The sequence below is a fragment of the Giraffa tippelskirchi genome, chromosome 9, assembly GCF_054371585.1.
Source record: "Giraffa tippelskirchi isolate mGirTip1 chromosome 9, T2T-mGirTip1v1.2.pri, whole genome shotgun sequence".
NCBI classification, from domain to species: Eukaryota; Metazoa; Chordata; class Mammalia; order Artiodactyla; family Giraffidae; genus Giraffa; species Giraffa tippelskirchi.
This window is the reverse complement of record NC_137283.1, coordinates 132,888,739-132,914,745: the sequence shown is the minus strand read 5'-3', so window position 1 is coordinate 132,914,745 and position 26,007 is coordinate 132,888,739. Positions and strand designations below refer to the sequence as shown.

General features: G+C 40.0%; 2 protein-coding genes across 29 annotated transcripts in view; one reads left to right on the top strand and one right to left on the bottom strand.

The window, feature by feature from the left end:
* SAMD3 (sterile alpha motif domain containing 3) overlaps nucleotides 1–6,974 on the top strand; it is a 52,438-nt gene extending 45,464 nt beyond the window's left edge. For all 8 annotated transcript variants that reach the window (XM_081530853.1, XM_081530859.1, XM_081530858.1 and 5 more), the window contains exons 8-11: nucleotides 1,893–2,093; nucleotides 5,528–5,699; nucleotides 6,193–6,275; nucleotides 6,490–6,974. In XM_081530853.1, the coding sequence (XP_081386979.1) occupies nucleotides 1,893–2,093; nucleotides 5,528–5,699; nucleotides 6,193–6,275; nucleotides 6,490–6,774 (741 nt within the window). In that variant the 3' untranslated portion in view covers nucleotides 6,775–6,974. The remainder of the gene's footprint in view (nucleotides 1–1,892; nucleotides 2,094–5,527; nucleotides 5,700–6,192; nucleotides 6,276–6,489) is intronic.
* A 3,705-nt stretch (nucleotides 6,975–10,679) lies between these two features.
* Nucleotides 10,680–26,007, bottom strand: part of L3MBTL3 (L3MBTL histone methyl-lysine binding protein 3) — a 101,649-nt gene continuing 86,321 nt past the window's right edge. For all 21 annotated transcript variants that reach the window (XM_081530832.1, XM_081530837.1, XM_081530842.1 and 18 more), the window contains 3 exons: nucleotides 15,690–15,859; nucleotides 15,409–15,471; nucleotides 10,680–12,512 (listed from right to left, as the gene is read on the bottom strand). In XM_081530832.1, the coding sequence (XP_081386958.1) occupies nucleotides 12,369–12,512; nucleotides 15,409–15,471; nucleotides 15,690–15,859 (377 nt within the window). In that variant the 3' untranslated portion in view covers nucleotides 10,680–12,368. The remainder of the gene's footprint in view (nucleotides 12,513–15,408; nucleotides 15,472–15,689; nucleotides 15,860–26,007) is intronic.

Genomic DNA, 26,007 nt, shown 5'->3' with positions numbered 1-26,007 from the left:
CGAATACACTCCAGTATTCTTACCTGGAGAACCCCCCTGACAGAGAATCCTGGCAGGCCACAGTCCACAGGGTTGCAAAGAGTTGGACACGACTGAAGTAACCCTGCGTGCATAGACACAAGACATTTTTTTCCTGTAGCAGCTCTGCCCCAGTGAGGGTTGAGGGTGAAAGTGGCGCAGGTGCTTGGCTTGGGGGGGATCCTGGCGGCACAAAGTGTGCAGGGACGTGGAATGTCTCCACTGCAGGAGTTATGGCTCTATCAGAGTCTTTTTTCGAGCCTCTTGTAGCTGATGATCAGAAGGCCTCTTTGGCCAGTTTTTTTGTGTTTTGTTTTTTCCTGTAGTTTTGCCTGTTCAGGCACTTAGAGGCTCCCTGGCCTGGGATCCTTCTCTGCTGTTCCACGCATCAGGTACATAGAGGGGTCCCCCTGGCTGTGGTCCTATGCTGAGGATCGGTGCATCAGGCACTTACAGGGGCACCCTGGGTGGGGTCCTATGCTGTAGATCGGCGCATCAGGCACTTACAGAGGCACCCTGGGTGGGGTCCTACTCTGTAGCTTGGCAGATTAGTCACTGAAAGGAGCACCCTGGGTGGGGTCCTACCCTGTTGTTCAATGCATCAGGCGTTTGATGGGCCAGCCTCTCTATTGTTCAGCGGCGGATGCTGGTGTGTGGGGAGAGAGAGGCTATGGTGATGGCTCCATCCCCTACGTGTGGCTCAGCAGTTTCACCTTGCTTCCATGGCTGCCTCGCTTTCCTCCACAGGCGTTTCTCACCACAGTCTCCTCCCTCCCCTCCCCTCGATCTGTCTCTCCACAGTCAACAGCAGCCCTCGCCCTGGGATTGCTCCACAATCCCTAAACTCCAGCCTCCAGCCGCTGCTCCCTCCAGGGAACCTGCCTCCCTGTCCAGGGTATGTATGGCTGCAGCAAGGACTGTCTGATTCTTATTCCGTTTAGGCTGCCACAGATCAGCTATTTCACTCTCAGCCTTAAATGTTTCTCCTCTGACTCAGACAATTGCCCGGATGTGGGGATTGGACCCCTGCTTCAGTTCCCCCACCCACCAAGGGCAGGTCCATCCTAGAAACATTCCTATTTTTCCCCCTAGTTCCTTTGTCCTACCAAGTTTTGCGTGGTTCTACATATTCTTTTCCATTGGTCAGGTACTCCTGTCTGCTCTCAGCTGGTGCTGCATGCACGTCTGTGTCTGAAGTTGTATTCCTGATGTATCCGTGGAGAGAGATGCACTACATGTCCACCTAGTCCTCTGCCATCTTGTTCCGCCTGCCTTAGATTTTCTTTTTCTTGCTTTAGATTTTTAATGAGAATATGTAGGGTACCTTTTAGCCACCCCACCTGATCCAAGTTACCCAAGTGTATAGGGAATATAATTGACAACTTCATGATTTAGTATCACAATATACCCACTGTTTTTATTTTGAAGTTGGATTATATGGCATGGTACTACAACTCGAAATAGGCATTTAAAAAGGAAAAATACAAACAATAACAAAACCTTCATTAAAAACCTTTTTATCTCTTTTTAATATCTTGCCTTCTAAAATTAAAATGTACAGGAATAAATGACATTCTTATTACACGTTAAACTTCTGGATAATCTAGATATCCATGTAAAAGGGTGTGTAGGAAATGAATAGCTCTTAAATATGTCAAGAGAACAGATTATAACTCCATGGTTGGTAATTAACTATTTGATTTGTTCACAGCATCAAAGATTTGTTCACAGTATTTGTTAGTCAAGGCCAAACATAATTCTACATATGAGGGCATTACTGAGTATGTAACAACAGCTCATAATTCAAGTCTTCATGGAGTGTTAAACTGCCACCTGAAACATGGAACATATGATATTTTGAAAATATTTTGCAGGAGGAAGCTGTTTGTTTAGATTCTGAGGTAGATGAACATATTGACTGGTTCCAGCAAGAATATGTGAAAACAGAAAAGGACTGGAGAGAAATTGATAAGAGGATGAGCCAGACTTTGGAAATAAGAAGAAAGTTGATTGGCGGCAGAACACCTCTGAAGGACATTCTTAAAATGTTTCCTTTCCTGCAGTGCCCTTGTCAGGTATCTTTATTTACCTATAATACTCTGATTAGTGTGTTCAAATGGACTTTTCTCTCTTTCGTCTTGGAGTGGTAACAGGACTGTGTAGCAAGATGATGAGTGTGAATCTCAGTAGAATGGGTGGGGCTACAATGAGGAGCATTTGGTAAGAATTTCTGGAATCATATTCTGATAACACACACTGGCTGTCATCAGATTTGAAGAGTCGCGAGTGGTGCCCCAAGGCATCACTGCTTTGGGGGACTTTGACAGTGGGAAACATTTTCCCTTTGCACGCATTTAGACAATCAAGGTAGTTTATTAGGGTGCTGTTAGCCTGCAGCATTACTCACAATCTATTTCCTTTATCATCCCAAATTATTTCATAAAGTGAAAGTGAAAGTCATTCAGTTGTGTCCGACTCTTTGCGATCCCATGGACTGTAGCCTACCAGGCTCCTCTGTCCATGGAATTCTCCAGGCAAGAATCCTGGAGTGGGTAGCGGTTCTCTTTTCCAGGGGATCTTCCCAATACAGGAATTGAACCCAGTTCTCCCACATTGCAGATAGATTCTTTAAGTGGTCTTAAAATATATGAAGTTTTTATGGGTAAATCAAATATCCTTCCATTTAGTTTATTTAAGATGGCCATTAAAGGTCCTATTATAATTTTACTGTAATTTTGGCTGTAGTATATAATGAAAGATTCATCAGAGTTTTATCTGAGAATGGATTTCATGAAGGAATGCTATGGGTGCAAGAAACCAAATGAAACGAAAAATTTTACAGGCTTTTCTTCTCTCCCCTCCCCCCCAGAAAAAAACTGAAATAAGAATTTGCCTGTATGTTTTATTTTAATAATAATGTCTATAGAGAACATCTGAGTGTTTATTACATAGCAGGCATGTTCTCAGTGCTTTACATGGATAATTTTAGTTAATTCATTTTCAGCAACCCTATCTTATTTATCGCTTGGATTCTCTTTCAGTTGCTAGACAGCAATATCTGGTAGCCTCTAACTGTTAGAAGAGTATGACAGATTGACACATGTATAAAATATGCTTTTAAAGCAAAAATCGTTAAACCAATAGTCTAAAATGTTAGAAAGTGAAAGTGAAAGTCGCTCAGTCGTATCTAACTCTTGGTGACCTCATGGACTATACAGACCATGGAATTTTCCAGACCAGAATACTGGAGTGGGTAGCCCTTCCCTTCTCCAGGGGATCTTCCCAACCCAAGGATTGAACCCAGGTCTTCCAGGTCTCACGCATTGCGGGTGGATTCTTTACCAGCTGAGCCACAAGGGAAGCCCAGGAATACTGGAATGGGTAGCCTATCCCTTCTCTGGTGGATCTTCCCTGACCCAGGAATTGAACCAGGATCTCCTGCATTGCAGGCAGATTCTTTACCAACTGAGCTAAGCATGTTCTAAACATTGTGGTAGCTCCCAGAGTACCTAGCAGAGTACTGTGTGTGAAATACAAGTGAAATACTGATCTTTTTAAATGCTAAATGAGTCAGTAGATGGTTGATTCAGGCAAGAATCATTGGTGAATGCTAAATATTGCAGATGAAAATTACAGTAGGAACAAGATATTTACATCAGCTCAAGGGATCGCCCCATAAAATACATACAACTATATTTTAATTAATAATTATTACATATATATGAATTAACCTGGGAGATTCCATTTTAACCGAGCGTTCAGTTACCATCTTCAATAATGGGACCAATGACCATCCTCCTGATGGAGAAGTGGCAGCATTCTTGCTAAAAAATATGTAAATCATGAAGAAACATCATATGAACCTGGAATGAGGGGGTGTTCTCCCAAGTAATTAGCTTCTACTTTTCAAATATGTTAAGGAACTTAAGGAAAACTGAGATGCTGTTTCAGACTGAAAGAGACCAAAGAAACATATCTAAATCTCACGTGTTCCTGGATTAGATCCGAGATTTGTAAAGAGCATGATTGCAACAACTGGAAAGTTTAAACAGGGTCTGTGGATTAGATTTTCCTGATTTTGATGGTTATGCTGTGCCTATGTAAGATAGTGTCCTTATAATTCTTAAGTACAAGGAATAATAATATGCAATGAAGAATTAAGGGTTAAGAGGAAATCCTGTCTACAGCTTACTTTGAAATCAGTCAGAAATGTTAGCCTTGGGCAAAGTTGCATGAAGTCCCTTTGTGACCTCTATTCACTCTTTCTGCAACTTTAATGTCAACCTGAAATTCTTCTTTTTTTTAAAGTTAAAGAAATTCCTAGGTTCTGCACCCAAGGAAGTGGACTCTCTACCTTCCTTGTGTTTCACTTCACATCTCCCTCCTCTCTGAGAGAGTTTCTTTTTAGGGTATTAATACAGATTAGTGCCCACAGAGGATTGCCTGATAGCAGAGCTGCTATGCCTTTATGAGGATGTGCATTCCAGTTTTCTGATAACTTCCAGACCTAATCTTTGGGCAATTTATGATCCACCAAAACATTCAAGAAGCAGAGACCCAGTGGGTAGTATATAACTGTTTTTTACAGAGTTTCAGGGAAAGTGATGACTACATAATTCCTTTTAGTGTGGGTGATGAAGAGTTTTATAATGTCACTCTGTCCAAAAAAAAAAAGTTTGGGAGAGAGCGGTGATGGAATTCTCCCAAGAGAAGAACTTACGCGGTAGCAAGAAAAAGTGATTCTGAGTCAAGGGCTTCCCATACAGGTTAACCGGTTTTGCTTTCATCTCATAGTCGAATCTCATACATTTAGATTGTTTTTCATCCTTTATTTCTGTCTGATGTTACAGTGTCTCTAAAGCTCTCTTCCCTTCAGGATAATAGGGTTAGGGATTTTTTCAAGGTTTGCTTCCTAAAATCAGATAGATTTCTTCTTGTGCCTCTTCCTGGAGAGTGCCAAAATAACAATGTAGTAAAGAAGTGTAATATCCTGGAATCTCGGCTGGGTAACACAGCCAGCCAAAATAGTCATTGTATTCTTTGTGGAGGGATTTCTTTTTTGTTTGCTTTTTCCCCCAGTTAACTTTGTTACCCTCATTTGCTTGAGTCTGCATCCAGTTGCTTGAGTCTGCATCCATGGAGAAGGAAACGGCTACCCACTCCAGTGTTCTTGCCTGGAGAATCCCAGGGACGGGGGAGCCTGGTGGGCTGCCGTCTATGGGGTCGCACAGAGTCGGACACGACTGAAGCGACTTAGCAGCAGCAGCATCCAGTTTTAGTTCTGCAGGCTTAGATGTTTGTCTTGTCCACTATTTATCTTCTTCTGTTCACTTCAGGCTTCCACTCTTTTCTCCTCGTCTTTTCTCCTCCTTAAGTCTACTTCTCCACTAAAACGAATCAAATATCTAGTATATAAACTAGCATTCAAAGCTTAATGTAATTCTACAGAGTAATTTAATTCCTTGTAGTCCATAGGTTAGCTTCTCTTGTGATCTTTTTCTTTTTTCAGCTCTTCAGAGAATTCCAACTTCTTACAAGAACAGATATTTATAAGAAAACAAGGCACATTTTGGAATCCTATTCAGAAAATATACTGGCTTCTCTTTCTTTGGTGGACAACCCAATCAATATTGCATTCCAAGAAAAGATGAAACAGCATACAGATGAAGACACATTGAAACGTTAGTAAACCTGGGAGATAGGGTGATCTGGTCTCAGTTACCTGTATAATTCAGGGTAATTAGGAAAGCTATATTTTGTAGAATTTAGTGAAAAAATACATGAGGAAGAAAAAATAATTTCTCAAGTAGAAGGAGCTTAAGAATAGATTTTAAAAGTACACTTGATACTGTAATATTTAGGAAACTAGTAACCTGTTAATTTCATATAGAAGGTAATTTACAGACCACAGGTTAAGTACAATGAAATCATTCTGGCAGATGGACAGAGAGTAGAAATCTTACCTCCTCTTGGCAGTGACATGGAGGGCAGAACAGGAGATCTTGAATGTTTACTACAAGGGGATGTTGTTTAAAACAAAATGCTAGGGGAACTAAGATCTAAGAAAGCTTATTTGTTCTTTAGAAGGTAACAGCAACAAAAAAAATCCACACATTTTAATACTGGCTTTACTTACAACATTTACTTGGACTGTAAGTATGTTTGCTTTGACAGATATGAAGATGACAGCCACTTGTTTACTCCTGCCAGATGTTTTTGGAGAGGATTCCAGCCTTTTTGTCATTGTGAATGACAAGGTATGCAGTATGTCAATGATCATTGGTTTGATATTTAATACAATAAATTGAAGCAGGATGGTGGCCTGTTTTGAAGTTATGTTTTGTCATATTTACAAATATGCTAAATTGCAACAAGTGCATTTATTGTAATATCATGGCCAAACTGAGGCCCATTGTATTATTTAGCTATTTTACGTACCACAGGCTGGTGACTCCAATCTTTTTTATTCAGGTGCAAGTGGCCACGCCTGTGTTAGAAGTTAAGAACCCTTTCAACATGGATGTCTGTGAATTTTCTTTGTATTTAGAAAAAGAGAGACTCGCAAAGGTGGATGACTGTATTACAGCCTTGGCTGCTCTCATAGCTTCCTTCCATGTGTTTGGGATTGAGTGTCCAAGAAGACTGTCTCAAACCCTCAACTTCCTAGAGACACTGATTTTTGATGTGCACAGTCCATATTTTCCTTCTAAGAAAGAAAAGGAAAAGGAATTAGGATTTCAACATCCAGTCACTTAAGAGCATGCCAGATATTTAAGCAGAATGGATCTCTGGGATGGCTGAAACTATTAACTATTGCTTTGATTTAGTAGAGGTAGGTATTAATATTAGAAAATCATGTTGTCACTGAGATTCAAATGGATATTAATGCCTTCTACCTTTACACTTTGACACAAATTCTTTATTGAAATTCTGTAATAAAATACGACTTAAAGAGCTGTTTATTTCGAGTTTTAAGAAATTCCAATCCAAGTTAACACTTTCAAGGGGGCATTAGTTTTTAAAAGACACTATGCTTCACATTTTCTTAAAATCCTTCAAATTAGGGTATAACTTGCACTTAAGGCATTATGTCCACTTTTGAAAGACTTAATGCCTAGGAGTGCCAAAGGATTGATGCTTGTGAACTGTGGGGCTGGAGAAGACTCTTGAGAGTCCCTTGGACTGCAAGGAGATCCAACCAGTCCATCCTAAAGGAGATCAGTCCTGGGTGTTCATTTGAAATGCTGATGCTGAAGCTGAAGCTCCAATACTTAGGCTACCTGACACGAAGAGCCAACTCATTGAAAAAGACCCTAATGCTGGGAAAGACTGAAGGCCGGAGGAGAAGGGAATGACAGAGAATGAGATGGTTGGATCGCATCACTGACTCGATGGACATGAGTTTGAGTAAGCTCTGGGAGTTGGTGATGGACAGGGAAACCTAGCGTGCTGCCATCCATGGGGTCGCAAAGAGTCAGACACAACTGAGCGACTGAACTGAACTGAATGCCCAGGAGCTGCACGTTTGTGGCCTGTGGTTCTGTCTCTTTGGTTTGAGCATTATTTGGAAACATTTTGAACTTGAGCATTTTAAGATGTACAGGTGGTGAAAGTGGTAAACCCCACCCCACCTGCCAATGCAGGAGACATAGCTAAGAGACACAGGTTCAATTCCTGGGTCAGGAAGATCCCCTGGAGAAGGGAATGGCAACCCACTCCAGTATTCTTGAGAATCCCCATGGACAGAGGAGCCTGGTGGGCTACAGTCCACAGGGTGGCAAAGAGTCAGACACGACTGAACCGACTTAGCACAGCATACAACTCCCCAGTTCCTCTTTCCGCCTGCTGCCCTGCACCCCAGGGTGTTTAGGTTTCCTTCCACCCTATCTGTTGAGAACTGTGGCTGTGCCTGAGGTCTCTTCACTGCTGGATGGTCTCGCTGGCACAGGTTTTGACCACTGGTGACCCATGTTCCTCTTCCTCTGCTTCCCTCCCTTGAGATACGGTGATTTGGCTGGTTCTTGTCTCCCCACAAAGTTTCTGGTTTTCCCTCGTTTTGACCTCCAGTGTTCTCATATGCCTTGGCTGCCCCGTGGGCTAATTTGGATCTGTAATAAGAACCTGGCTTTTCACTCCCAGGGCCTCAGCTTCCAGTTTCCAAGTTAGGCCCTTCCTGGATCAGCTCTCCAGCCTCTCTCAGGAGCCCTAGTCCTCTGCCTCATCCAGCCCAGAGTCCCACATTGTAATTTATCTAACATTATGGTTTTAAGGTGCCCTTTGCTGTTACCACAATCTTGATGTTACTTAGTTTTGAAAGAACTAATTGGTTTAAAAGACTGAAGAATTTAAGTGTGCTAATATGGCCTCACAGTGCAATGGACATTTTTCTGGGTTATTGCATCCAATTATTTAAGTTTAAGAAGGGTTCATATTATTGAAGAAATTTTTATAACACATCTCTAGAAATACTGCAAAATACTAGTGTCTTTATCTCTGACTGTTCATTAAAATGCTGAAGTCAGTGGGAAAAGAGAAAATTTGAGCTCCGCTGTGACCTCTCCAATGATTATTCACTGCTTATATGAGAATGGACAGGTAAGAACAGTTTGGTACATTTCTGCATAACTAGTCCCTATTCTACAGTTTCCATTTCTTCCCTTTCACTACAATGTGCCTTTAGTTCCTTATAAAGTTTATTTCTCCCAATTATTCCCTCCCCACTCCAATTTTTTAAGTTTCACAATCTTATTCCTCTTCTCCAGAATGAATTTACCAAGTTCTAAAAGAGTCCTTTCCTTTGGAGGTCCACAATCTCTATGGCTGGCCTTTTTTAGTTTTTCTTCTTTTACTTTGTATTGGAGTATAGTTGATTAATAATGTGTTAGTTTCAAGTGTACAGCCAAATGATTCAGTTATACATATACATGTATCTATTCGTTTTCAAATTATTTTCCCACTTAGGTTATTATAGAATATTGAGCAGAGTTCCCTGCGCTATACAGTAGGACCTTGTTGGTTAACTATTTTAAATATAGCACTGTGTACACATCAGTTCTGAACTCCCAATTTATCTCTCCCCTCACTTTTCTCCTTTGGTAACCATAAATTTGCTTTCTAAGTCTATGAGTGTTTGTTTTGTAAATATGTTTCATTTGTATTACCTTGTTTTTTTGTAAATTAATTTAATTGGAGGCTAATTACTTTACAATATTGTAGTGGTTTTTGCCATACATTGACATGAATCAGCCATAAGTGTACATGTGTTCCCCATCCTGAGCCCCCCTCCCCATCCCATCCCTCAAGGTCATCCCAGTGCACCAGCCCTGAGCACCCTGTCTCATGCATCGAACCTGGACTGGCGATCTATTTCATATATGGTAATATACATGTTTCAATGTTATTCTCTCAAATCATCCCACCCTCACCTTCTCCCACAGAGTCCAAAAGTCTGTCCTTTACATCTGTGTCTCTTTTGCTGTCTCACATATAGGTCATCATTACCATCTTTCTAAATTCCATACACTGTATTGGTGTTTTTCTTTCTGATATTTACTTCACTCTGTATAATAGGCTCCAGTTTTATCCACCTCGTTAGAACTGATTCAAATGGATTCTTTTTAATAGCTGAGTAATATTCCATTGTGTACGTACCACAGCTGATGGACATCTAGGTGGCTTCCATGTCCTAGCTACTGTAAACAGTGCTGGGGTACACGTGTCTCTTTCAATTCCGTGTATTACCTTTTTTTTTTTAAGAGTTAGCCTTGAATGAAAGCCTCTCTTTGGTCTTTTGGGCTGGGGGTGGAGAGAGAGAGGTGGAGCTAGCACAGGTAAACTGCAGTGAAGTTTGGCTTTGAACATGACAGACATGAGCTGACCATGAGGGCAGAGTCCCATAAAATTCATTCTTTCAGTGGTGTATCTATTTCCAATGCCCAGCATGACAATGCCACTTGGCAAATATTCAATATTCCTGACCAACCTAACCCTCTTTTCTTTGGAGGTTGAATCCACTGAACCCAAAAGTTGCAAAATGGCAGCCTGGGATAATATGTTAATCTCCAGGCAGGACCCCTTTGGCTCATAAGACTATTTGTAAGTTTTTTAAAATGCGTTTTGATGGGAAGGTCCTGTCAAGTTCCACATTTCTCATCTCTCCCTTCTGTCTTACCTCAAACCTGCTTCTCTCATTTCAGGGACCTCTCTGTCACCATGGGCTCCCTATTTCCTCTGTTAGAACTCAGTCCATTCTTAGAGCATATCCCAGGGATGGAATGGTGAAAGCTTTCCACTTCTTTTGGTAGACTGTTCCACCCTAAGAGGGATGCTTAATATCTTGTCTCGAACACAAACAACGTGCTTCTCAGAACGAGTGGATGTTTTCAGTAAGATTTAAAGGCTCTCTCTCTTTTTTTTTTTTACAAACATATGCTTTAAAAAAGAAGTCTTCAATGTGTGTGAACCCTACTTGACCTAACAATAACATATTTTAATTTTTTTCTTCCTTTTTGTCACTTTTCACATCATCTAGGACATAGCTTGACAAACAGCTCTGAATCCTACATCTCCATTACACAGCTATCTAATGCCATATGTTTGATATTACTCCTGCTTTCATTCACCCCTTCTATTTTTAAGAATCATACATATGTAAAAAAAGGTATCTGCAATTAAGATTTTATTTTATTCATGTCAGGTATAACAAGTGCAACTTGAATGTACAAACTCTGAACAAAACATAAAGAAAATAAAAACTAACAACGAAAAACTTCTTTAAGCAGACTCATGCAAAGAAAAGAAGAGGCCATGGCAGATGTCATGGGCCCTGTTTTACCTTGAATTACGACAAAAGCAAAGGACCACTACAGACTTCCAACAGGGTGTGGGGCAGGGCAGATACCAAGGGAATCCTACATGAGAAAAAATGAGAGCAACTACAGAGAAAGGTGAAGCTTTCCCCAGAATTCAGAAAACATGCTACAAACTTACTTTCTACTTTTAAAATAGTCCTTGGATAAATATCCAATCCTGGAAATAGAAGTTACATACATAGGCTGATAAAATAATTTACCTTTTGCGTTGGAAATGCATTCTTGCAAAAGAAACACTACCAGCTCTGTTTATAGGGAATTAAGGGCTTTCAATTAAAGTGCATCTGTACGCTTCTATACTGAGGCAAACACTTCTGTGGAGAAAAGGGTCTCTCCAAAATGGAGCTTTAGGAAGTCACTTCCCTGATCTATGAGCATTTAGAATGTTTGCCTCAACTGGGGTTGCTCCCTCAAATCTTGCCTCTTCAGTAAAATCTAGACACTCTCTCTAGCCAATGTTGAAGAAAACCTTTGGGTTTGGAGGACACTGCAAGGTCTAAGACAGAGCTCTTTTGGGATTAGTGTTTACATCGACAGAACGATCCCTTCACCTCTGCAAAGCACCACAGTTATTTCAACGACAATTAGAGAAAAGCTCAATATAATCTCATAAATAGTTCAAGATCATACAAACAGCGCCCCCTTCAAATATAACTGTATATTCCTTCGATATCACTGGAGTCCTGTAAACACACAGGGCACCACAATGTATGAGACTGATGCCATTCAAATACATCACCTTATTTATGTTTATATATTTTATTTTTTAATTCCATTATTTATATACACGTTTTTGGTAATTATAGTCAAGATGCTGGTGAAAGTAATTTGTTTAACATTTCATAATTGCGTGCAAAAGTAAAAACACTGATTTAAAGGAAGGTAATTTTTACAACTATTAAGCCTCAATGAATCAGGACAAGCAGTTAGGCAATATCATGACTTGCAAAGTTATACTTAGCATAATGTTGCAATTCAAAATATGGCACAGAATTAACAATACAAATAACAGTCCCACTGGCTAAACTTAGCCCGGTTTTGACTAATTTGGTTTAAGTTGAAGTTTGATTATATAAAAAAGGTTCCTGAAAGTATTGAAAAAGAAACAGTGTACATGAAAGAGAATTCAACAATGTTTACAAAATGCCAAAAGTTCTTTCTCTGCCCCCCATTTTCCATAAATAATTAATGAAGTCCCCCTTCCCCCCACCCCCCCCAGCCTCAAAAAGATTTACAAAGATAAATTTAGCTCAGTGAACAGAACCGAAAGATGACTGTTGTTAGACAGTACCTAGTTAAAAGCTCAAGCACTTTTGTAAGAATTCATATATACTGTCTCTTGAGGAATATAAATAATCTGATAGCATTGCTCTTTAGATTTTTGGAGACTTCTCACTTAGAAGTTACAACTGTCTTTGTGCTTTGAGTAAAATATGAGCTTTAAAGCAGAAAGCTGATGGTATTCAAAATTCACCACCTTCAAAGTTCATTGTGAGAGTTCTTCTCTGCAGCTTTGAACATCAAGATAGAATTGAAAATTTTGAGCGCCGGGCCCAACTTAATGCTCATAATTTTCACAATGTCTGTTTGGGTCATAAGCAGAAATGCCTCTCCATCAATTTGCTGAAAGGGGAGGAAAAAAGACAAAAGATTGTGAATTGATTGGACACAGGGTCATGGGACATATTCAAGGTTAAATTATCAGCTGTTTTCTACATGCAACACTAGAACAGCACATACAGGGATTCAGGTGTACAAACATTTCCTGATAAGTAGATCTTTCTTATACATAATAACACCCCCAAATGGGGACTGTGAGCAAAGTCAAATTTATTCATCTAAAAATCAACTCACAGGAAAGTGGGTTTCTCACAAGCTGCTCTGATGTGTAGCCATAAGGATAACCTCAGTTGGAAAGAAGTAAATTAAGAAATGACTTTCTAAAAACAGTAATTACTGCAATATATGGACAGAGGAGCCTGGAGGGCTACAGTCCCTGTGGTCACCAATCGTCAGACATGACCGAGCACGTATTCTCAGTATTACCCTTGGGCCTGGGCATATAGCAGAGACTAAAACAGATAAAAACAAAACTAAGCAAACAAAAACTCCTTGTACAGTTTACATTTTAGGAGTAGGAGGTAGACTATAAGAAAAACCATAACAAGCAAATTAATTAGAATTACTAATTCTAAAAGGTGATTAGTGCTATGAGAAAACTGCTGGTTGAGGATGTACGTGGGCAGTGGGGTCTGGGGTGGGAGGTGGCAGTCTGAAGGAGGACAGTTAGGATGGGACACTGAGAAGCGGAGTGAGCCATGTGAACACCTACAGGAAGAGCATGCCAGACAGACAGGAAAGCCGGAGTGTGTCTGGATAATGTGAGGAACGGCAAGGAGGTCTGTGTGTGGAACAGTGTCAGCAGTGGGCAGAGGACAAAGAGGTCAGATGGTGAGAGAGGCGATGGAGTGTCAGACTGTAGCCCTGGTGAGGATCTTGGCTTTTACTCTGATTTAACTACCAGAAGGATCTGAACTGAGGAGAGACGTGATCTGACTTAACACTCTAGCAAAATCAGCCCAGCTATGCTGGAAATAAATTACAGAAGGGCAGAAGTAGAAGCAAGGTGGCTGGCTAGAAGTTACTGTTGTAATCCAAGTGGCAGATGACAGTGACTCTGACCATAGAGGTCGTGGTGGAGAGAGAGCTGGAATCCTCATGCTTTTAAAATACACCCAATAGGGTTTTTCAACTGATTAAATGTGGAGTGTATAAGAGAAACAGAAGTCAAGGATGGTTTCAGATAAGAGCCCACACCTGCACTCTTTTGCTTTTCAGAGATGAATCACAAGACTTTAGATTTGCTTTCTGGTTTTTGTCTAGGACTCGAACCCCATGCCTGCTGACCTGGTGAGACATTTGAGAGCAGGGATCATGTCCTATTACTTCTGAATAAACCCTCTCACCAGAGCATCACATGTAGTAACATACACATGGGAGGAAGTAACAAGAGTTCACAGGATGAATGAAGAGTGGAATGAATGTATGAATGACACGTGGACAGAGACCATTCACTGCCTCATTCTTCAAAAGAAGGCTCTGCCTCTGAGGCTACCTGGTTGGTGCCTGAGGAGTATCTCCAAAGATAATATGAGGAAAGAAGTTATTCAAAGAAATAACCTATCATGTGAATTTGAATCTTACTTTACCTAAATAACAGAGCAATCTATATGGACTGTCTAGATATCAACAGAAACAAAAGTAGTGTTTATAAAATATATGTACTAGAAATTAATTTTTAAAACTGTTGCCATCATTTTCAAAGGTTCTTTCAAAGAAAAACAATGGCTCCCTACAGGTATATAAGTCTGCTTAGGGATGGAAAATCGACTGAGTAACACAAAGACACTTAAGACTTGGGCCTTAAGCAGCTCAAAATCTGAGTAACTGCAAATTCAAGATCCACTAGAAAGAAGGCAGAACATTTCTGAAATAAGAACGTAAGTCAGAAAAAGGCTGATGAAAATCAGATCCTTGTGCATTTTCACAGGCATCACATAAAGCATAAATGATAGCTAATAGTATATTGACACTGGCGACTGGTGGCTGAATTCTTGGCATTCCTGACACTCTTACTCTGTTGCAATGTTCTTAACAGAAAATGTGCTATTTTGAACAGTGGAGGCTAAACACAGGCACAAACAAGATAACTTATTACCGCAGACAGCAGATGTGGGACAAAGACTTCTGGGATAACTTAGTCCTCACTGTACCTTCTGGGAGCCAAGATCACGCGATAATGGACTGTTCTGCTTGGAGCAGCTGACAGGCAAGCGGCTTATTTTTAAAGGTCTCTAGTGAAAAGAGTCTCCGGCTTCTAGTGTAGTTAGAGGTCGAATTCCTTTTTGTCCTAATGCTCACTAGAGGTGGTATCATTATTAATCATCCCTTACATTGAAGTTTTGGACAGGCAGATGAAAACAACTAATAAAATAATCTTCCAACGGCAGATGGTAATAAATGTAATGCATGTCAGTTAGTATAAACAACACGAGAAATGTGTAATATCTAAGGGATTGTTTTAGCAATAAGGTAATATTAATTACAAGCATCAAATGAAGTTAATCTTAGTGTTAAAATGACACTTGATAATTAAATAATGGGAGCTAATTTTACTTTATTAAAAATGAAACATTGCTTATTCCTTGCTTTGGTTTCTTTCTGTGATATATACTATATAAATGTATGCTAGTAAGTTTTGTGTTTGTTTTTTTAAATGAGTTTAGTGCTACTGCTGTGGGGCATCATAAAATGGTACATACATTTCCTTTACTCCTCATCTTACATGTTTTTATACAACTGATTAACGCTGCTTGTTAGACAACTCAGGATCACTTTGTCAATTTCAACATAACCCATCTCTTCCCTCCTCTGCCAGTTTAGAATATTTCACTCTTCACTGCATTTCAGTGCTGTGTCCCCCATTAAGAAACATACTGCAGTTCAGTTGAACACTTACTTCATCTTTAAATACCTTTCCATGCTCTTCACATCCAGGTAAGCTCTGTATGAATTCTGACACCTGTTAAAATATAAGATCAAAATTCCAGTTCTGAAATAGAAGCCAGAATCTAACTGGTACAGGTTTTAAATATCCAACCTGTGTTTTCATTGTTTCTCTCAGAATAATTTCTTCTCTTTTAGAAAAAAAGACTAAGCCCCATACGCATTCATGTTGCCCACTCCTTAAGCCGGTTCTCCTACGTCAGGTCCCTGGCAGACAAACAAAGCAAAACCTACCTCATCCGTACTCCATTTAGAAACTTTACTGGCAGGAATGCCGGCCACCGTGGGGAGAAGTTTGCTCTGCTGCTCCCAGCGCAGGGGCAGACATGGAATTGGGGACTTAAAGGACAGAAAGACGGCTGACCGACGCTGTGCCTGCTGTACGCTGCTTTCTTCCCGGGCACCTGATTGACAGAAACAATGTGAACTCACTCTCTGAAAAGTAGCCCCCCCAAAAAGAAAAAAATCCCCAAATGCTATATGTCACCCCCAAACCACAAGTGGCAGGAATACTAGGTAAAATCATTGGTTCAACATTACATTCCCTGAGTAATTTCACTCTCTTCGTTTTTACCAAAGGTCATCATAAGAAACAACCTAAAACTCAATTGACACATTTGTCATATCATTATTACTGAAGACATGTGCCATTACATCATTCAGTGTTGCCTTTTTAATGCTTCAGGGATGAAATCTGCACCTGAGCTTTAGTGACAAAGAAAATAACTCTCAACCTAGGAAATTATAGTTGGTTCTCTTTTGCCTCTGGAAGTCCTGGAAGTAACAGGAAAGATGAATGCTCAAGTCCATCTACTGAGATTACCCTGTAGATACCATACCCATTCTCTCCTTTTATCTCGTCTCTGCTTTGTTCTTCCAATTTCCATTTGCTAATTAGACTCACTTTTTAAATAGCCACCTTATCTTTTTTGAAAATGGATATGAAATTATTGCAATAAAAATAAAAGAGCAGAAATGCAAATGCCTTGATCCAAACCTAGTTTTCTCCTATTCTTCTAAAACAGCCTTTTTAATAATGATTATTTGTCCCTGGGACTCTTGACAGAGTTTGTTAATCATTATCTCCTAAGATCCTTTAGCAAAGAAATCTTCCCTGAAAACTACTTAACCCAAAGCCCTTCAGAAGAAAGGCACCTCCCTCACACTTAATTCTCCCCTCTACCCACCAGCTCAGCTAGAAACAGAAGCGGGCAGCACACCTAGAATCCCCTGCAATCATACCCCATGCCGCAGAGAAACCACTTCCCCAACTTCTGACACCACTGCTTTTTTTTTTTGCCCTGGTTCTGAACTGCAGTTTGATGAAAATTCCATTCGGTATCTGGCTTTCTTCTCTCAACAGTTTGTGCAATTCATCCACATTGCTGTATGTAGTTGTAGCTGCCCTGCTCTTTGCTGTATGGCTTTTCATTGTTATGACTATTTCACAATTACATTTGGAGCTGATGAACATTTGAGTTGTCTCTAAGTTTTGGCTATGACCAACAGTGCTGCTGTGAACACGCCTGTATGCATCTTTTTTTGAATATACGTATACCTTTCTGTTGCATAAATACTGAAGAGTGGGGCTTTGTGGATATAGCATTTGTGTACTTTAAGCCTCAGCAAATTCTGCCAGTTTTCCAAAACAGCTGTACAGTACACATCTACTAATAGTGTAAAAGTGTTCCACATGTTCCATACTCTCATTGACATGCGGTACTTTCTTGTTGTATCCATTTTAGTGAGTGTGTTATGGTACACGTGTGGTTACAACTGTAATTGTCTGATAACAAAGTTGACAATCTTTTTTTTAGTTATTATGAGTTTATATATTAAATTTTTTTATACATATACATGTATCCATTCTCCCCGCCAACTCCCCTCCCATCCAAGCTGCCACATGACATTGAGCAGAGTTCCCTAAGCTATACAGTAGGTTCATTGGTTATCCATTTTAAATATGGCAGTGTGTACATGTTGATCCCAAACTCCCTAACTATCCTTTCCTTTCCTCCTTCCCTGCTGATTAACATGAGGCTGTTCTCTAAGTCTGTGAGTCCGTTTTTTATTTTTTAAGTAAGTTCATTTGTATCATTTCTTTTTAGATTACGCATATAAGGGATGTCATATGGTATTTTTCTTTCCCTGTCTGATTTCCTTCACACAGTATCTCTAGGTCCATCTATGTTGCTGCAAATGGCATTATTGTGTATGGTAAAGATCAATATTCCTGGTTTTCTTCCACATGGATTTCTAATTGCCCAACCATGACTGAATGAAAAGAAATCCTTTCCCTGTTGCACTACAGTTCCAACTTAAAAATAAATATAAATGTGCTACTAAAGATTTCTGATTCTGTTCCACTGGTCTCTTTATACCAATCCACGGATTTTAATAACCCCCACTTTATAAGTGTACTGATGTCTGTGATCTAGATCTTCAAGATCGCCTTGACTATCCTTATCCCTTTGCATTGCCACTTTTAGGATGGGCTTGTTAAAAAAAAAAAAAATGCTAGGATTTAGACTAGAATTATCACTGAATATACATCAATTTGGTGAGAGACAACATCTTCACGCTATCAAGTCTTCCAACCCAAGAACAAAGTATCTCTCTTCGTTTCTCTGGATCTTCTTTAATATCCTTCTTCAATGTTCTATCATTGTCATGTAGAGGTCTTGCATCTCTTTCGTTAAATTTATTCTCATGTATGTGAGGCTTTCTGTTGCTATTTTAAGTGGTACAATTTTAAATCTTTTTTTATTTATCTATTTTCTTGGTCTGTGCTGGGTCTTCTTCGCTGCATGGGCTTGTTCTAGCTGCGGTATACAGGGCTGCTCTGAAGTTGCAGTGCACCCATGGGATTCTCCAGGCAAGAATACTGGAGTGAGTTGTCATTCCCTCCTCCAGGGGATCTTCCCGACCCAGGCATTGAACCAGGGTCTCCTGCATTGCAGGTAGATTCTTTACCATCTGAGCCACTGAACCTGCCTAGAAATTTTATTTTTATTTATCTTATTTTGGGGGGCTGCACTGGGTTTTCTTTGCTGCATGGGCTTTTCTCTAGTTGCCGTGAGCAGGGCTACTCTGTAGGTGCAGCGTGTGGGCTTCACTGCAGTGGCTTCTCTTGTTTCAGATCATGGGCTCTACAGCAGGTGAGCTTCAGTAGTTGTGGCTCAGGAGCTCCAGAGCATAGGCTCAGTGGTTGTGGCACACAGGCTTAGGTGCTCCACAGCATGTGGGATCTTCCTGGATCAGGGATCAAACCCATGTCTCCTGATTTGGAAGGCGGATTCTTTACCACTGACCCACCACGGAAGCCGAGTGGTACAGTTTTTCTTAAACCTATTTCCTACTGTTCTACTGATGATCTTGAATAACTTTTCTCTTAAACTAGCCTAATCTAAATTTGAATTGCTCTAAATGTTAGAATAGTCACTATGCTGAATTTGAAAAAAAAAAAAATCTGTCTTACTAGAGCTAACATCCACTAGCTCTGGTTCTACCTGAGTGAGCTCATATAGAAAACTGTTTCCCTATGAAACATTTCAATTCTTCAAATATTTTATAAAAAACCCTTCATGGTCCCTCTTTCCACATTTCATCCAGCACATCTCACCTAACTGGTTTTAAGGTTTTAGGTCCTCATCCTGTTCTATTGAAAATCTATTATAAGCCAAATTCCTTGAAATGCACAGAACATGACTCCAGATTTTTATTTTAACATGTGATATACACTCAAATAAATGCGCACAGACTTTGGCTCAAGTAGCTGGCTCAGTGAGAACAGTAGGGAAGAGTAGGTCTGAATGTGTACAACATGCTTCAGAGAACAAAGCTTTTAATTCTGGAAGACATTTCTGCTACCATCATTTTATAAGGGTCAGATTTCTTATCGCCTTCCTCTGAAAATATTTACCTGCATGAAAAGTAGTACTTTTAAAGGAGTTTTCTGTATTTCTTGACATTTCCCTAGATGAAAATTTACTAAAGGTATATGGTCAAACTTTTTCTCCCCACTCTCTCACCCTAACCCTCCTTCCTCCTGGCTGCTGCTGCTGCTGCTAAGTCGCTTCAGTTGTGTCCGACTCTGTGTGGCCCCATAGACAGCAGCCCACCAGGCTCCGCCATCCCTGGGATTCTCCAGGCAAGAACACTGGAGTGGGTTGCCATTTCCTTCTCCAGTGCATGAAGGGGAAAAGTGAAAGTGAAGTTGCTCAGTCGTGTCCGACTCTTAGTGACCCCATGGACCGTAGCCTACCAGGCTCCTCCGTCCATGGGATTTTCCAGGCAAGAGTACTGGAGTGGGGTGCCAATGCCTTCTCCGCTTCCTTCTGAGGAAGAACACTAATTGAGTAACCAGCCCTCTAGAACACCTCTGACCAAGATAAGACTTTGGGAACAGACATTCTGCAAAGCAGAGCAACAAGATAGGTGGAACCTGATTTCTTGGTCCTATTGATCACCATTAAATCCTGGAGCACCCACCTTTGAACTTCCTCCATGTGAGAGAGAAATAAACTGCTGTATAAGCCATTTGTATGTATTTTATGTCACATACACACACACCCCCTAATCCTAATCACTACTAAGGTGTACTGCAATAGCATTTATAATAGTGAGAGACAGGGAATAACTAGCTTAGATACCATCAGGATTGCTTCATTAAATAATGCTGCATCAATCCAAAGAGGGAATATTTGATATTATTTTATAATTAGTATAAATATTTATATGAAAATGGCTGTAATACTACATAGTTAAAACACTGCAGGCTACAAAATAGCTAGTACAATATTTCAAATATTAAAAAATCCAAAATGTTTCCCAAAATTTACAAAATGGTGTGTTAGAAGATAAAATCACAGGTAATTTTGATTTTCTGCTATTTGATTCCCTGTATTTTCTAATTATTCTACAATAAATGTTATCTTGACAATAATTATATAAAGCCAGAGACTAATATTGAATAAGCTATTTATTATTACTAAAAAATCATACCAAAAAAAAAATGAAACTGTTACTTCCATGACTTGGAAAGCAATTTAATGCATTTTTGGAAATACAGTATTAAAACATCAATTGCTGGGCTTCCTTAATATTAGAAGCAAGAAAATATTAGATGGGAATAGTGTTAGAGAAATAACTTTGTGGATCTTTGTATGGTTTTACTGCTACTTCACCTCTCTAGACGATCAAATGAGGACTATTTTCTTTTGTTGATACTTCATGAATGGGTAGTAAAGGCCTGCCTCTATCACTTACAACTACTTACGTGAAAAATCATTCACAGAGCAATAATTTACTCAGCACTTACAATGCAATTTGGAAGGATACATTAATACAGCATATCTTTGTAGACTTCCTTGAAATGAAGTTTAATAGATAAATAATGTGGTTATCCAAAGTAGAAATTTGCAAATACAAATGTCTGTCAATTCTGGCTGCAAATATAGGTATTAAAATTCTTGATTTAACTTTAGGGTAGGAAAAAGTGAAGTAGAAGATTAATTCTTGTGAGAAGACAGATCTTATAAAGGTGATCCTGAAAGAAATATATCCTCCAATGTTTCACGTAGAATCAAGACAATAAATCTTCAAAATAGAGTCTACCATCTAAACTAAACATGTAATCTCCTAGTAGAAAAAGATGTCCTCACTACCACGGAACATGAGAACCTGCATCCTACAGGACTGTTCCCGTCAGGGGCCTGGAGAACTCCAGCAGAACCACAGGCAGCCCAAGTCCCAAAGAAAAGGAAAAGTACTCTTCACACTCCCCACTGCTTTCAGACTCAGATTCCATTCTGCTTCATATTTCCAAGCCTGAATACTGCTAAATCAGCATGACTTGCCACTTGTCCTGACTCATTCTCATCCCTTTAAGCCAGTGACAGAAGTGAGACCAGAATCTTCAAATGCTTTGTTTCATTTTATTTTCAAAACAGCACTAGGAGGTAGCTATCCCGAAGACAAGAAAAACACACTGTCAGGGCAAAGCCCAAAGCCTCCCTGTGAGCTAGTGGAAGCATCAGAAAGTAGCCCTGGATCTTTTGGGTCATGGTCAAGGGGGTGAGTTTAAGAGTCATAAAACTGGCTTCCCGGGTGGCGCTAGTGGTAAAGAACTCGCCTGTCAATGCAGGAGACATGAGATACAGGTTTGATCCCTGGGTGGGGAAGATCCCCTGGTGGAGGGCACGGCAACCCACTCCAGTATTCTTACCTGGAGAATTCCATGGACAGAGGAGCCTAGCGGGTTACAATCCATGGGGTCGCAAAGAGTTGGACGTGACTGAAGTGACTTAGCATGCACCCAAACCTGGATTTAAATCCCTATTCTTCCATTAATCAGCTCTTAATTTGGCTATCAATGTAACTGGATTGTTGCAAGGATTACATGATATTTTTAAAAATGCTTATTCCACTATCTGACATATAGTAAAGGCTCAGCAAAAGGGAGAAATTATTCCTATCTTGAAAGAAAGACATATAACTGGGACTATATTGAATATAAAAAGGCAAAAATGAAAAGGAGTCAATGGCCCTTCTAAGTTAATATTCCATGAGTCTATAAAAAAATGCTCTTAATGTGAAAGGAAAAAAGCCAGAGGAAATGGGATACATCTCTCAACCAATTTTTTTAATGGAGTTACACACTGGTGACTAAATATAAAAAGGATGAACAATAACAGTGATTAGGTAGAATAAATGGATCACAACATCAAGGAATGTGGATAAACTTAGCTCCAAGATCCTAAACTCAAGCATTAAAAATATTTGAGGATCATTTCAAGGTTAACAACCAAAATAAAAACCAACTGCTATGGAAGCAAAAAGCAAGCCTGATTTTTCAAGTAAGAATCTAGCACATTACAAAATAAAATTCAACTCTCGCTGCCCATCAGCATCCATGAGAAAGAACATTTGCACAAGGGAAAGAAAATTACACCTTTCCCAGGAATACAAGAGTTTAAATTTGAAGGTCAATTTATAGGATCCTTTATTAATGGGCCTTCCTACAATGGCGAACTGAGTTATTTTACCTTTTAGGTAAAGGAAATAGAAGTCAGCAAATAGAGAAAGAAGAAAAATGTAATGAATTGTATTCAGTAAAGGTCTCCAAAGGTCAAATTCAGTAACACAGTGGGAATCATCAAAAAGTTGAAAAGGTTCATAATCACACATATTGTATGGAATTAAACTGAATTAACGGAAGAAACAAGGTAGGAAGCTTTTTCTTAGGGGAAGTGTTTTTAAAAATCAATTTGCTCTAAGACTCCAAATAAAATAACTCTCATGGGCTTATTGAGTCTTAAATCCTACTGGCTATAAGGAATATAGGGTGGCTTGTTTTCAGTCTTGACGTTGTTCAGTCGCTAAATCGTATCCGACTCTTTGCAACTCCATGGGCTGCAGCATGCCAGGCTTCCCTGTCCTTCACCATCTCTCAGAGTTTGCTCAAACTCATGTTATTGAGTCAGTAATGCCATCCAACCATTTCACCCTTTGTTGCCCTCTTCTTCTGCCTTCAATCTTTCCCAGCATCAGGGTCTTTTCCAATGAGTCGGCTCATCCCATCAGGGGGACAAAGTATTGGAGCTTCATCTTCAGCATCAGTCCTTCCAATGAATATTCAGAATTGATTTCCTTTAGGATTGACTGGTTTGATCTCTGTTGTCTAAGGGACTCTCAAAAGTCTTCTCCAGCACCACAACTCGAAAGCATCAATTCTTTGGCCCTCAGCCTTCTTTATGGTCCAACTCTCACACCCGTACATGACTAGTAGAGAAACCATAGCTGTGACTAGACGGATCTTTTCAGTCTCCTCTATACTAAATAGTGAACAAACTGCAAGAGGATTTCTCTCCTGTCTTCTATGCTACCCTCTAACCAGGCTAGATCTGGGAAGAGCTGCCTCCACCCTGGGGAAGGGCATTGTGAATGAACACTGCTACTGCAAAGTCACCTCAGTCGTGTCCAACTCTGTGCGACCCCATAGATGGCAGCCCAGCAGGCTCCACCGTCCCTGGGATTCTCCAGGCAAGAACACTGGAGTGGGTTGCCATTTCCTTCTCCAATGCATGAAAGTGAAAAGCGAAAGTGAAGTCTAGAGAGCACCTATTAAGCTCAGCGTACCTACCTGACCCTCAAGTTCAGGTGTGAAAGAGGAATTCTACCATACCCAATGGGAGCACTGAGAGGTAAGTTTCTTCACAAAAAACCTGGGGAAACTTCTCTGCACTCAAAAATGATTATTAAAAAAAAAAATCACTATGAGGCCTTTGATAAAAAGTTACACAAAACATCGGGAAAGGAGCATTAAATTATCAACAGAAGAGTTTCATGATTTTTAGTAAGGCACAAGGGAACATGACCTCTACAAAACAAAAACAGGCTATGAAAAGATAAAAAAAAAAAGCTAGTGCAGGAAATTAAAGGAAAATAAAACCACTATTAAAATTCATGTTAAAGGCAGTAAATAGCAGACTTGACAGAGCAAGAGTAAGATATTCCAACTTGAGACATATGTTTAGAATATCAAAAAATGTATAAGTTGTTGAAATATTACAATGCTTCCATGTTGGATGGTAACAGGCCCCTCCACCTCAGAAGTCAGGCACTTGAGGGACTTCCCTAAGATGCTGCAACAAAGTACAGCATGGAGCCTCCAAACTGCTACAGCACTAAAGCTGGTGTTTGTTTTAACTGTCCTGTGCAATGTTCCTGTCAAACCAACTGTTAAATATTTTGAATATCATCCTTTGGATCTAACCCAAGAAAAATAGGTATTACCAGTCAAAAAGCAGAGCCATCAGTTTGCCGAACAAGGTCTATATAGTCAAAGCTATGCTTTCTCAGGTAGTCATGTACGGATATGAGAACTGGACCATAAAGAAGGCTACTGCTGCTGCTACTAAGTTGCTTCAGTCGTGTATGACTCTGTGTGACCCCATGGACTGCAGCCTACCAGGCTCCTCCATCCATGGAAATCCCAGGCAACAGTACTGGAGTGGGTTGCCATTGCCTTCTCCGAAAGAAGGCTAAGCACCACTGAATTAATGCTTTCAAATTGTGATACTAGAGAAGACTTTTGAGAGTCCCTTGAACTGCAAGGAGATCAAACCAGTCAATCCTAAAGGAAATCATCCCTGAATATTCATTGGAAGGACTGATGCTAAAGCTGAAGCTCCAATACTTTGCAAATACTTCGGCAAAGAGCCGACTCACTGGTAAACACCCTGATGCAGGGAAAGATTGAAGGCAAAAGGAGAAGGGGGTGGCAAAGGATGAGATGGTTTGAGAGCATCACTGACTCAATGGATGTTAATATGAGCAAACTCTGGGAGATAGTGAAGGACAGGGGAGCCTGGCATGCTTGCAGTTTGTGAGGCTGCAAAGAGTCTGACATGACTTAGCAACTGAATAACAACAATACCAAATAATAAAAATGATAATGGAAGGAAGTTCTCTGGATTTAAAAAAAGAAAAGAAAGCTCATGACATCTCAGGCAAAATAATGAAAGAAGATTGAATTTAGGAGTCAGATCCCTTGTTCAAAACCAAAAGATTAGATTTAATTTGGCTGGCCTAACCCCACATAATGTGAAAGGATACTCTGTTGTTCATTTTTGGTTGATTTTTCTTATAGGAAAGGCAGAGACCAAGTGTAGCAGACGTGTAGTATGAGCCAGGTGTAGCCGACACTGCAGTGTGCCACCCAAATCACCCTTCAGAACCTTCTGACTGCTGATGCCTCACAGCTCTCTCCCTCTCCAGAAACTGCCCTAAGCCAAAGGGAGGTTCCTTGTTCAAAGGGAGGTTCCTGCCCCTCTCAGCCAATATCCAAGGAGTGGTCAATGCAAAGATACAAAGGTAGGATTCTCCTGCCTAAATTTGGGATAACTCTGAAGATTCATCCAGAATTCCTTATGGGATCAACTGAGGCTTCTGCTGTAACTGTATCACAACTCAACTTCTCATTCTGCCCACTGTTGCTTCTCTGACTCTCCCATTGGTATTGCTCCCGAGCACCCACTAACAAAACTCCTGCACACAACACTCTCAATGTCTGCTAACAGAGAGCCCCATCTGACACACTAGGTCATGGCTCTATACCTGAGAGCCAGAAGGACAGAAAGAACTAAACACATCCACACACCGACTAGAATCTGAGATATCTCCAACATCACCAAGATACAGGAGCTCTCAAATACCATAAGAGCTCATTTTGTACTGAAAGTTCATGGGGTCCAGGGAAAGACAACCAACAAACTCTTATATGATAAGGTCAGCAGGGGAAATTCAAACCTTTTCCAAACAGAATGAATCTGGAAAAAATTTCAAAAAAATTATAATCCAAAGCTAAGAAAGCAGTTAAATAAAAGCTAATAATGATAACATGATTTTGCTACAGAAAAAAATAATTTTATGAAAGTTTTATATAAAATGTTTCAAAAATTTGGAAATGAAGGGAAGTTATCAAACTCATGTTAGGAGGCTAAAACTGGATGAGATATTAATAGGCGAATCTTACTTTCTTTGCACATAT